Here is a 12,500-nt window from a genome sequence, read left to right as displayed (position 1 = left end):
GTCTTCTGACAATCGGCAGTAGTTTTACTAACCTGACTGATGAATGCCCACGTCATAAGCACAGGAAGAGGGTGTGACGCCAAGATAGGCTTCGTCGTCTGCCCAACACCCTCGCCGATCAGTTTCCCTTCCATTGTGTAGGCAGCCAACGCAAACACGTATCGCTCATTGGGGTCAAGGCCGGTCACCTTCAACTCACATTGGTAAGCTGGAACCTGGGAGTTTGTTATAATGGGAGGGATACATTTAAAGGCTCTTTTTAAAAAAAAAACTTTTTCCCCATTTTTAAATTGTTATTATTAAAGAGTACAGATTTTTGGAAATAAGTTGGTCTTGAATTTGAATTAGGAAAGTTAAAACTATGGTTAAAATTAACCAATATTTGAGAAAAGCTGACAATCCTTAATTATAATTGAAATGGAGGTTCTGAATTTTTTTTTTTGGAAATGCTTGAAACAAAAGAATGAAATGCACTATGAAACGAAATAATTTTTCTCATCAATCTATTTTTATAATAAGAAATTAATAATAAAATAAAGTCGTCCAATTAACTAAGAGACAAAGAGGGTTCAAGAGGGAAATATCAAGTAAGAAATTAAGATTTTACACAAAAATCGAGAAAGAAATATAACGCTAAAGTGTATAGCTTCCATAAGCATCTTACCTCCTCGCCAGTCCCAGGGAAATAATAGTCATTGAGTCTGGCCTTGACATTGGCTCCTGTGGCAGAACGGGCAAAAATTCGATACCAGGCCACCTGGAAAGGACAGCAATTATGAAATTTGTTAGAAAAATTGCATTTGATTTTGTTGTTTTTTTTCTAAAATCTTTCATTAAAACTCAAAGACAAGACTTTTCTGTAACGTGACAAATGTCTTGAGACTTCAAAATCTTTTCTTTTTTTATTATTAATTGGGATTTTACTTAAGAAAGGGATGTGTAAATCAGAACAATTTCTATTTTAAAGAAGACAGTAGGATGAATTATTAACACTAATATAAATGAATAAAACCATCGTTAAGTATATTTAGTATGTAATATTAGAATATATGTCTTCTTTTGTGGCCACATTATGCCTACACGTGTGTACACTCCGACCCTCATAACCCTGTCCCTAACCCAACTGTTAGCAAAGGAACGCAAGTTTGTCAATGAACAGTAGGGGCTGCCTGAAGCCGATGATCATGAAAATACTAATGAAAGAGTGAAAATAGAGAGACTTCATATGGGTACCGACTATCCACGCCACGCTAACGCTTCATTCATACTGCACCCACCATTGAGCACAGACGATACAAGTTAATTTGCATTTTATTTTTATTTTATTTGTTTTCCATGTTAATTTGTGTATTGTTGTGCTAGACAAAAGGTTTGTACCCGAAACGTCCATTGTCTGTTTTGTTCCCATACGAGGCCTCTCTAATTTCACTCGTTCGTTTGTATTTTCAATGAACTTAATCAACTAAGTCCACGTAGCATGCAACTAAACGAATGTCTGGATGTGACCCATCGTCTCAGTGTGGTATTGTCTTATCAATATTGATGCTGTGAATTGAATTTATAGCCAAAATTATGTATTATGAAACTTAGATTTGAGTTCAAGAATTTGTTGAGCAGGACGAATATAGATTAACATTGTGCATAATATTCGCCCGTTTGGTATCTTCATAACTTAAACATAATACTTTGTTTGATGTGTAGGTCACAAATTACCAACAACAGAAAAAAAAATCAGGCCAAAAAAAAAGGTCAAACTGATTAATAATTTTTTCTTTTAAATAGATATTTATACATAAATCAGAGAGGACAAAAAATGCATATACATGTTACAGTGAATGACATAATCAATCGGATGGTGAAAAGGTTTGAACTGAGATATTGCCAAGTTTAGTTAGAAGGTCAGTTTTTATCCAAAATGAGCTCTTGTCATAAATCATTAAATCAACCCTTTTTGTACATCTTCGGGAAATATCCAAGCTTAATTTCACTTCTAAATATGTTTTACAGCTAGTCAAGTTGAAAAAGTATGATATTTGAGAAAAGTTGCTGGATACCTTTCCCAGACATCTGACCATGACTTCATGAAAAATCACACGATTTACTTCAAATAAAGATTAAAACGCTCAGGTGAGCGTATTCTTTCGTAAAAAAAAAAAAGAAGTGCAAATTGAAAATTTTCACCTTCCGACTGATTATGTCAATGACTGACACATGTTATAAACAGACCTTTTCACCAGATTTTGGCGTGAATGGAGCAGGTCTGAATACCATGGAGTTGTCGGTCCGACACAAAAGGATTGGGGGTGGTGGAACTTTACACACGTCTCCTGCTTCCCCACTGTCACCCTGTCCCATTTCCTGTGATGACATCTGGTTGTCCGTGTAGATTCGTTTCTCCTCTGTCTGAATTTTCTCGATGTAATTAACTGCATCCTGGTAGAGAAAAAAAAAAGAATAACATTCTTCATAAAACTAGAGCAAGGTCAAACCATCTAAAGATGAACAAAATTATTTTTTTTCTCTTTTCAATGCCTGAAGTCAGATTGACCATATAGAAGGAACAACAATGACGTCACTCATCTCTTTGTTATTGTTTATAGACAGCCGTTTTGGTGATTAGATCTCACTAAATTATAGCAATCAGACTATAAACGTTTAAGGTTACACATAATTTCGTGTGTTAGTACGTTATAGTTAAATCCGAATGGCAGATGTTGTGAGTACTTCACATAATTGCATAGCATCAATTGGTTAATTTTTTATAAAAGTACATTCCTGTATTGTGCCTTCTGATGAATCATTGTGTTAAGAAGAAAACATACAGCAATTGTAGATACATATGATCATTCTTTTGTATAAATGTAAATGTTGCTGCTCAAAGCTCAAAGAATTAAATAACAATGTGAAATTGAATGTAAGCTTCAATTTAATATACGAAAACAGATAAAATGGACATTTCCGGTTTTCCCTTTATCAACAAAGCAGGATGAATAAAACAACACAGGCCAATGAGATAATGTCTCATTATCTCATTCATCTGTAGTGTTTCATTCATCTTATTTTATTAATCAAGGGGAAACCCAAAACGTCCATTTTATCTGTTTTCGTATATGTGAACCACCGTGTCAAAGCGGTATTATGGCGGGATACACTATGTTAGGGAAATTGAATTCATATCCACAAATATCAAACTTGGGTTTACTTTCTCTACGTCATGGTGGAATATAAATACTATTTATTGCTTTGCAAAACTTCTAAGGTCCGAATTCTCATCATTCTATCTCTAAATTTACATTTTTGGGTTATGAATCATCCCGACATTATACCTTTTTGAGACGGAAGGTCACATATTAAATTGAAGCTTACATTCAATTTCACAATGTTATTTATTTCTTTTTGTATAATATAGTTACCTCCAGGAAAGACTTCTGCTCGCCGCTGGGGGTCTGGTCAGTGCCTAGCATGACAGCCCTTTGTGTGTTGAGGAGGGCACGTGACAGGAAGTTCTTGTTGCAGCGTGAACACAACTCTGCAAAATCTTCTATGTAGTTATCTGAGGATTCCAGCAGTGTCTGGAGAGATTTCAAAACGAGTGAATGGAAAAAAAAATGAAAAAATATATTCTTAATGAAAAGTGTCGATAAATCTTTTACTGTTACATTTCTGATATTCATTACTTTATATATATATATATATATATATATATATATATATATATATATATATATATATATATATATATATATATATATATATATATATATTATAAAACAAAAACCATGAAATAATAGTGCTCAACTTTAGTATAAAAGGAGCTATTTATAAACATTTGAAATATAATTAAGATAGTTTGACTTCTACAACGTTGTTATCGATAACAACGTTGTAGAAGTCAAACTATCTTAATTATATTTCAAATGTTTATTATATATATATATATATATATATATATATATATATATATATATATATATATATATATATATATATATATATATATATATACATACATACATATAATTCAAAACTTACCTCAGCAAGAAACATTATGGAAGATGACATAAGCTATACCAAATAATCTGATAAAATACACAAGCCACTTCTAGACATTCAAAAAAAATTTTGATTAAAAATTAATATACTTACCACTCCTCTGTTTGCTTTGGCTTTCTGGTTAGCTGACTTTGATTTTTCCATTTTGTCTGAGGAAATTTAATATTTTAAAAAGATCCTTTTTAAAAAATATCTACATTTTTTTTAATTTTTTTTTTTCTTTTTTTTTTTTTTGGGGGGGGGGGGGGGTAATTTAATAATAGGTCACTCAATATGATTGAATTTTAATTCTTGATAAATTTTATTTTCTCTTTTTTTTTTCTCATGTCTTTTCTGGTAGAAAAGTAATTAAAAATTACACAACAGAAAAGTCTAAAGCTAAGATTAGATGTGAAACACCAGTGACAAAATGGTAACCACTAAAAAAATGCACTTTTAACCCAGTGCCTGCCATCTACATAAATCTAAGTGAGCTTGACCTTGAGCTTGTATTTCGAGCAATATCCCCTAAACATGTTCAACACGCTTTACAAAGGGTCCATGACTGACCAACAGCAAAACATAACATGTAGAACAAGACATAATGCCTATCAGGCGATACAACCGTTAGTTTTTCCCGACAGAGACAATGCTGTTATTTGCCCGGTACTAATTTTTTGCCTGAAACAAGACCGACAACTCACCAGTGCCAAGAGCCGCCAATTTGAGGCAGACCCGGTGATACATCAGGATCAGCTCCAAGTGTAAATCTTTCACCATATTCCAAACAGCAGTCGCTGATCCCTTCATAGACCCTGGTATCAGGTTGTCTGGGTTCACATGGTGAAGATTTGAGGCGTCCTCCCCACTGATCCCCATTCCAGCTTCTGTCATCTCCTTGCCCAGGTCGCAACCGAACACTTCCGGGTTAAATTCCTGAGGGTGAAAAAGTTGGTGAGAGGAAATCTATTGGTCATTTTAAACATCAACAACAATAACAACAACAATGATGGTGATGATGATGATGATGATGATGATGATGATGATGATGAAGAAGAAGAAGAAAAAAAGAAGAAGAAGAAGAAGAAGAAGAAAGAAGAAGAAGAAGAAGAAGAAGAAGAGAAGAAGAAGAAGAAGAAGAAGAAGAAGAAGAAGAAGAAGAAGAAGAAGAAGAAGAAGAAGAAGAAGAAGAAGAAGACGAAGAAGAAGAAGAAAAAGAAGAAGAAGAAGAAGAAGAAGAAGAAGAAGAAGAAGAAGAAGAAGAAGAAGAAGAAGAAGAAGAAGAAGAAGAAGAAGAAGAAGAAGAAGAAGAAGAAGAAGAAAAGAAGAAGAAGAAGAAGAAGAAGAAGAAGAAGAAGAAGAAGAAGAAGAAGAAGAAGAAGAAGAAGAAGAAGAAGAAGAAGAAGAAGAAGAAAAATGATGATGATGACTTTGACGATTCTCTAAAAACTTACATCTCGCTTAAATATGGGAGAGGTTGCAAAAACAATTTGAAAATGGTAATGACGTTAAAAACATTTAATCAAACTTAAGGATATTGTGTACAAGAAGCCATTACCTTTCTGTTTGCTTTTTTTCTTCCTACATAATCACATTGAAGATAAAGACTGTGTGCTATTTGGTGCAAAAGGGAATAAATTCCACAATTGTACAATCTTACCACCATCTCTTTGAATTTCGCCCATTTTTTTTCAATGGTGGTAGCCATCTTCCTCTGGACACATTTGAGCATTGTTTATCACATTTAACATGCTGTGTGCGTTTGAAATGGAATATAAGCTGTTCATGTTTTGTACAGTTTAAAATAAATAACAAACGCTCCATTCATTACTATCTGTGTGGCTATGCAGTCTTGTGGTATGACACTCGCTTTCGGATCAGAAGGTCCTGGGTTTGAGCCTCGCTCAGCGCATAGTTGAATCCTTGAAAAAGGCTCTTTACTCAGATTCTCTCATTGTACTCAGGTGTAAAATGAGTACCTGGTCGTTAGCAGTGCTGTCTCTGTCAGAAAAAATGGTAATATTGCCTAACAGGCATCATGTCCCACCCTACATGTTAGGGTTGCTGTTGGCCAGGGACCCCTTGCCAAGTGCTTTGAGCACGTTTAGTGGATATTGCGCTATATATAAGCTCATATAAAAAACAAATTTACAGAATGTGAACATGTTCAGGTGTTTTTTAATTATTTTAAAAAAATTCCGGGGATGTTTTTGGGGAGTGTTTTATTTTTATTTTTAAATTATTAATAATTTTTTGGGGGGTTGTTTTTTTTTCTTTTTTTTTTTTTGGTTTGTTTTGTTATGTTTTTTCCTTTTTTATTGCTTCTTTCATGTTTATAAAAGGGGGAAAGACGGTTGTCATTTTCTGAAGTGAGTAAAATGTAATAATATTATACAGCATAGAATTAAAGTTAATAAAACTGTTTCATTACAACTAATACAAACCAATCTACATAATATAAAGGGACAAACAATTATCAAACCTAGTGGAAATAAAATGGAATTCTAGTCTATATTGTATCATATTCAACTAAGTAAAAATTATGACATTAAAAAAAAATTCCTTTATTCATCCCAAAGGGGAAATTTGTCTTTGGAGGCCTATTCCAATGGAAGAGTGGAATAACCCAGGCATCAGCCGTAACGCCGTGCCATAAACTGAGATAAGGCGAGGTGGCTTGCTCAAGGCCATACATACAAATGCAGCGGGTATTTGAACTTAGTATATTTCGGGCACGAAGAAAATATGGTTACTGCTGAGCCACGCTTTCTCATAGGTATCTCATTAACAAAAGTGGACTGAAGCTGATTTTTAGGAAAAGTGTTTATCATGGTTCATTCTCTTTACTATGTCTGACTAAACAATTTTATTAGTTTAAATTTCAAACTGTTGCTTTTGTACATGCTTTTAGATACCATTTCTTCCATATTTTTTTTTTATTCTACATTCTTGAACTTAGAATATTTCATTTTCTTTTTCTTTTTTTTATTTGGTGTTCTTTTTTTCATTTGCTTTGCATTATTTTAGACGTTTTATTTATTTTATGGATTGTTTGGAGCTTTTATTAGATATTCCTAAGCTTATATATAAACTTGCGATTACATATGTTTCAGCATTGTGAAAACAGTGCATTAAAGCACATCAACACATAAAACTTTGATTCTTGAGATAATCGACCTGATATAAAGCTGCTAGAAGCTGTCTTTTATTCTTTTTTTCTTTTTTTAGGCACCAAATTTTATGCATAGTTTAACAATTCCATTCAATTTGGCACATCCTAAGTAACCAAGCGAATACTTCTTTTTGTTCACATTCCACAATCTTATTACAGAAAGGATATGCTGAATATTTCTCTGTCGTCGTCGATCGGGTTTTTAACTAATGTATTAATTTATGTTTTCATTGGGTTTTTTTTTTTAGTTGGCTGAAGAAGAGTTTTGAGCCCGAAATGATTCTTGTTTGGTATTTAGTTCTTTTATAAAGCTGTTATATTCATTTTTGTTTGGTAGGATCGAATACATTCTGTGACACTCATTGAAAAAAATAAATTAAGTTTTGAAATGTCTAAATTTGTATCATATTCGGGTACAACTGTACAAAATCTAAGTATGTACTTATGTACTTTAATAATATGTGACACTCTATTCTTGAGTCATTCTACATAAATCACTCGAGTTGTTGCTTTTGGTTGTCTTGTTGTGCTGAGGGTTAGGTGTTAATAGAATTATTTCAAATGTGTGATGGCAAAAGCAATTAAAAGTTCTTTTCTTTGGGCAGTTCTCTATGTTAGTACTTGTAGTGGTCCTTCAGAGCCGTGAGGCCCATAGAGTCGGAGTTTATCCCGGTTTCTATAGCGTGGAATGGACAATAGCAATTGCTCGCTATCCTTTGGATAGGACGCTAGTCTATCGCTAAGTAACGTTCGGCCAGATCTGCCAGAACCAGTTACCCAATTACTGCTGGGTGGACAGGGGTGTCAGAAAAAAAACTCTATAATAACCATTTTAAAAAGCCGTCCTTTTGAGACATTAGTTCAGCCCAGTTTCTATAGCGTGAACCAGACGATAGCAATTGCTCGCTACCCTTTGAATAAAATGCTAGTCTATTGCAAAGTTGTACTTTCCACCAGATTGAACAGACCTACCTACCAAATCATTGCTGGGAGGATATTATGGTAATCAAGGGGAAAAAAAATCGACTGCACCCGGGATCGATCTTGGTCCCTTGCATGTGAAATGAGTGCTCTACCTATTGAGCTACCGAGGCCCCAACTACGTTAATTATACGCTGCTAATACGACTCTGGAAGATGGAATTCTAACAATATCTATCTAAGTACTGATTTATACACAATCAAAAGAGGTAAGATGTGTGAAGTGACCAGATTTTTTTTTCGCAATTTCATAAAAGACAGAAATAAGATTAGGTAAAAACATAAAATGATAATTTCTATCTATATAATATCTTTTTTTTTTAAAAAGTGTTAGTGTTATTTAAAAAATAAAAAAAAAAATAAAAAACTCACTATTTTCGTTATGGTGCATTGAATTTCACACTTCAAATTTCACTATGCGACAAAATGGTGAATTTTCTATTTTAAAAGAAAATTAAAAGAAAAAAAAACTCTAAATGTAATTTTGGCACCAAATAGGATATAACTTACCCCAGGCACAGAATCTGAATCCAACCCCAAATTCTGAATAACACGACGTATATTATTTTAATATAGATTTATTATTACCAAGTTCAATAGGGAAGAAAATTCGTGAAATCAAACAACACTATACTCTTTTGGTTCCTATAATCCTTGGAAGTGTGTATGTAACCAGTCCTTCAGAGTACTAATAATGAATAGGTTTCATAAAGGTTGGTATAACTATTTCAGTAGCAAGATGAATAGGCAGATTCTTTGGATAAATGGACGTAAAAAAGCGAGAATGGATGATCTTAATAATAATAATAATAATAATAATAATATAATAATAATAATAATAATAATAATAATAATAATAATAATAATAATAATAATAATAATAATAATAATAATAATAACAATAATAATAATAATAATAATAATAATAATAATAATAATAATAATAATAATAATAATAATAATAATAATAATAATAATAATAATAATAATAATAAATAGAATAATATAATCTTTATTGCCCAAAATGGCAATTTGTCATTTGGTTTACAATGTCTGAAGTTAAAAATGCAATACATAGACAAAAATACATTAATGAAATAATAATATATACACATCAAAATGATGAATAATATAAATATCTAAATGAAGATGACAACCAGCATATATTTAGACTAAAAACTAAGATACCATAAATCTGAAACCAGAAGATCAATTATACAATGTATGTATCCAGTTTTCCAGAAGAGTGGTTTCACACTTCCACTGAAATAGGAACCAGTTTTTTGACATCACACTTTACTTCCTTATTTATATTAAAATATTAATGAAAATAAGAAACGAAATACACAAAACAATAATATCTATTGACAACAAGAGAAAAGCATAAAATCATTGCAACAAAAAAAAAAAGTATTGTGTAACCCTTATATATACCAACACCAATCTTTTGATATACATTTATCCATAACCATAGGGTTTCCAAAGAAAACGGAAGTAGAACAAAATATAACCATTAGCAGCATAACTTGTAAATATGTAAATGAATACGAAAATAAATAATGTAGAGATTATTGAGAATGCACTAGATAGGGGATCTATAAATGGTTGTAACCTTACCTTGACCCAGGTGACGTCTGCTATATTTTTCCCATCGTTCAAAGCAACTGCAGTCCTTGCAAAGCTGACGTTCTTCAAGCCAAGCTCCAGAATTTCACGTGCCTTAAAGTGGAAGTTAAAGACAGACATTTGAATTTTATTAGCATTTTAAACCAAGGGAGAGAGAGAGAGAGAGAGAGAGAGAGAGAGAGAGAGAGAGAGAGAGAGGAGGAGAAAAAGGAAGAAAGAAACTGAGAGAAATAGACAGATAGAGATAGAGAGAGAGAAATAGATAGATAGATAGATAGATAGATAGATAGATAAATAGATAGACAGATAGATAGATAGATAGATAGATAGATAGATAGATAGATAGATAGATAGATAGATAGACAGATAGATAGATAGACAGGAAGGTAGGTAGGTAGGTAGGTAGGTAGGTAGACAGCAGGCAGGCAGGCAGTTAGGTAGGTAGATAGATAGATCGATAGATAGATAGATAGATAGATAGATAGATAGATAGATAGATAGATAGATAGATAGATAGATAGATAGATAGATAGACAGGAAGGTAGGTAGGTAGATAGATAGATAGGTAGGTAGGTAGATAGATAGATAGATAGATACATACATACATACATACATACATACATACATACATACATACATACATACATACATACATACATACATACATACATACATACATACATACATACATAGATAGATAGATAGATAGATAGATAGATAGATAGATAGATAGATAGATAGATAGATAGATAGATAGATAGATAGATAGATAGATAGATAGATAGATAGATAGATATAGAGTGAGAGTCCAAGAGAGAAATATTATATATATAATATATATATATGGAGAGAGAGAGAGAGAGAGAGAGAGAGAGAGAGAGAGAGAGAGAGAGAGAGAGAGAGAGATAGAGAGAGAGAGATATATTTAATGATCACCTCCTACCTGCAAGAGTTGTGCCTTGGCAGACGTCTGAGTCCCGAGAGACAACTGACTGGCACGACTGATTCCTGGGTTACTCTCTGCTGGGGTCGGCCCGAAGTCGGTCAAGGTCGTTTTGGACTCTTTCAACACTGACTTGGAGTCTGTGAAAAAAATACAAATTCAAGGATTTAGTGACTTCCTTTTTACATACTGGATGTGTCTTAATATCAAACAAAAGGATACCCCTGCCCCCCCCCCCCAAAAAAAATTAATAAATAAAACTCAAAAAGAAATGTTAAAAGTCTTTTTGGCACATATTATTAAATAGTAGTAATAAATCCCTATTGTCCATAAAATGGAAAATATTTAGCGGTTTACATTGCTCGAACAAATAATAAATAAACATAAATATAGAAATGTGTGGATCTTATAATAATAATATGATCCTCATAACAAATTTACTTCACAATGCGCACACATCTTTACAATTTAACACAACAGGAAACATAATTAAGATAACATATGCATAATGATGTAATTTTCAATGGAATTTAATGATCTGTTAAAATTAATGTTTCATCATGCCATAACTTCTGAACTGTTAGGACAAACACAAAAAGTGAGAGCTGCTGGCATGCCTCTATGTAATTGTTGCTGCTCGAAGCTCAAAGAAATAAATAACAATGTGAAATTCAGTAAGCTTCAATATAATACACGAAAACCGATAAAATGGACGTTTCGGGGTTTTCCCTTTATCAACAAAACAGAATATGTTTTGCTTATTCATCTTAACAACGCCACAACCACATTATCTCATTTGCCTGTAGTGTTTCATTCATCCTGCTTTGTTGATGAAGGGGAAACCCGAAACGTCCATTTTATATGTTTTCGTACATTATAATATTGAAGCTTACATTCAATTTCACATTGTTATTTATAATTTTATCAAAGAAGTTTCCTATTTATCAACAAATGTGGACTATCGTCTCAAAGCCAAATTATGTTGGTGTGAGCCAGATGTCAAAAAAAAAAGATTTTAAGTTAAATATATGACGAAAAGCGAAATTCTTGTCTTTTTTTTTTTTTTTTTTTTTTTGAGACATATTATTCATTGCACGTTGAAGAATAGATAAATCGACTGAGCGTATTCATTTAAAGCATGTAAAAACATTTCAAAAAGAAATTGAATAACATCATTATTTTTAAAAATATGGTATAAGCTGAAGGTTCGATAGTGGTGGAGAACTATCATGATTGTTCACACTCAATGTGCATTAATTAGTTTATAATCAAATCTTGTTAAAAATTCAAAAGAGGAACTAAATTCCAACAAAAAATCTTCTACAGAGAGGACCTAAAAATATATCTGTCGTCTATCTGGGATTTAGTAATGTATTTATGTCTTTATTGTTTTTTGTTGTTGGCTGAAGAAGGGTTTTGAGCCCGAAACGTTCCATGTTTGGTATTTTGTTCTTTTTTTAAAACTGTTATATTCATTTTTGTTGATTACTTTTTACAGTCCACAGCTTCTAGCAGCTTAGTATCACTTTATAATCAACATTGTGGTTTTATTTCATCATTACTTTCCGTATGAGATGAAGTAAAAATGGTTAAAGCTTTTGACAGCCTCATTCATACATCACCGTGCCACCCATTGTTGCCAATAGGATTGAGTGACATTACACTTGTATAATTTTGACTCAGACATGTTCATCTCTACAAAGTCTTAGTAAGAAAAAAAAAATCAATTAATCATAATAATGTCAAT

General features: G+C 32.4%; 1 protein-coding gene across 10 annotated transcripts in view; it reads right to left on the bottom strand.

Moving 5' to 3' along the window:
• LOC144975206 (cilia- and flagella-associated protein 54-like) overlaps positions 1–12,500 on the bottom strand; it is a 100,417-nt gene that overhangs the window by 69,943 nt on the left and 17,974 nt on the right. For 8 of the 10 annotated variants that reach the window (XM_078919047.1, XM_078919049.1, XM_078919050.1 and 5 more), the window contains 9 exons: positions 10,754–10,893; positions 9,802–9,903; positions 8,695–8,727; positions 4,737–4,968; positions 4,147–4,202; positions 3,414–3,572; positions 2,227–2,433; positions 665–757; positions 33–215 (listed from right to left, as the gene is read on the bottom strand). In XM_078919047.1, coding sequence (XP_078775173.1) covers positions 33–215; positions 665–757; positions 2,227–2,433; positions 3,414–3,572; positions 4,147–4,202; positions 4,737–4,968; positions 8,695–8,727; positions 9,802–9,903; positions 10,754–10,893 — 1,205 coding nt within the window. The remainder of the gene's footprint in view (positions 1–32; positions 216–664; positions 758–2,226; positions 2,434–3,413; positions 3,573–4,146; positions 4,203–4,736; positions 4,969–8,694; positions 8,728–9,801; positions 9,904–10,753; positions 10,894–12,500) is intronic. The other 2 variants (XM_078919053.1, XM_078919057.1) reach the window with 1 other exon arrangement.

The sequence above is a fragment of the Berghia stephanieae genome, chromosome 6 (genome assembly GCF_034508935.2).
Source record: "Berghia stephanieae isolate SIO BIC M18660-M18661 chromosome 6, UCSD_Bste_1.3, whole genome shotgun sequence".
Lineage (NCBI taxonomy): Eukaryota > Metazoa > Mollusca > Gastropoda > Nudibranchia > Aeolidiidae > Berghia > Berghia stephanieae.
Note: the sequence above shows the minus strand (reverse complement) of the source record. Positions and strands in the feature narration are given on the sequence as shown.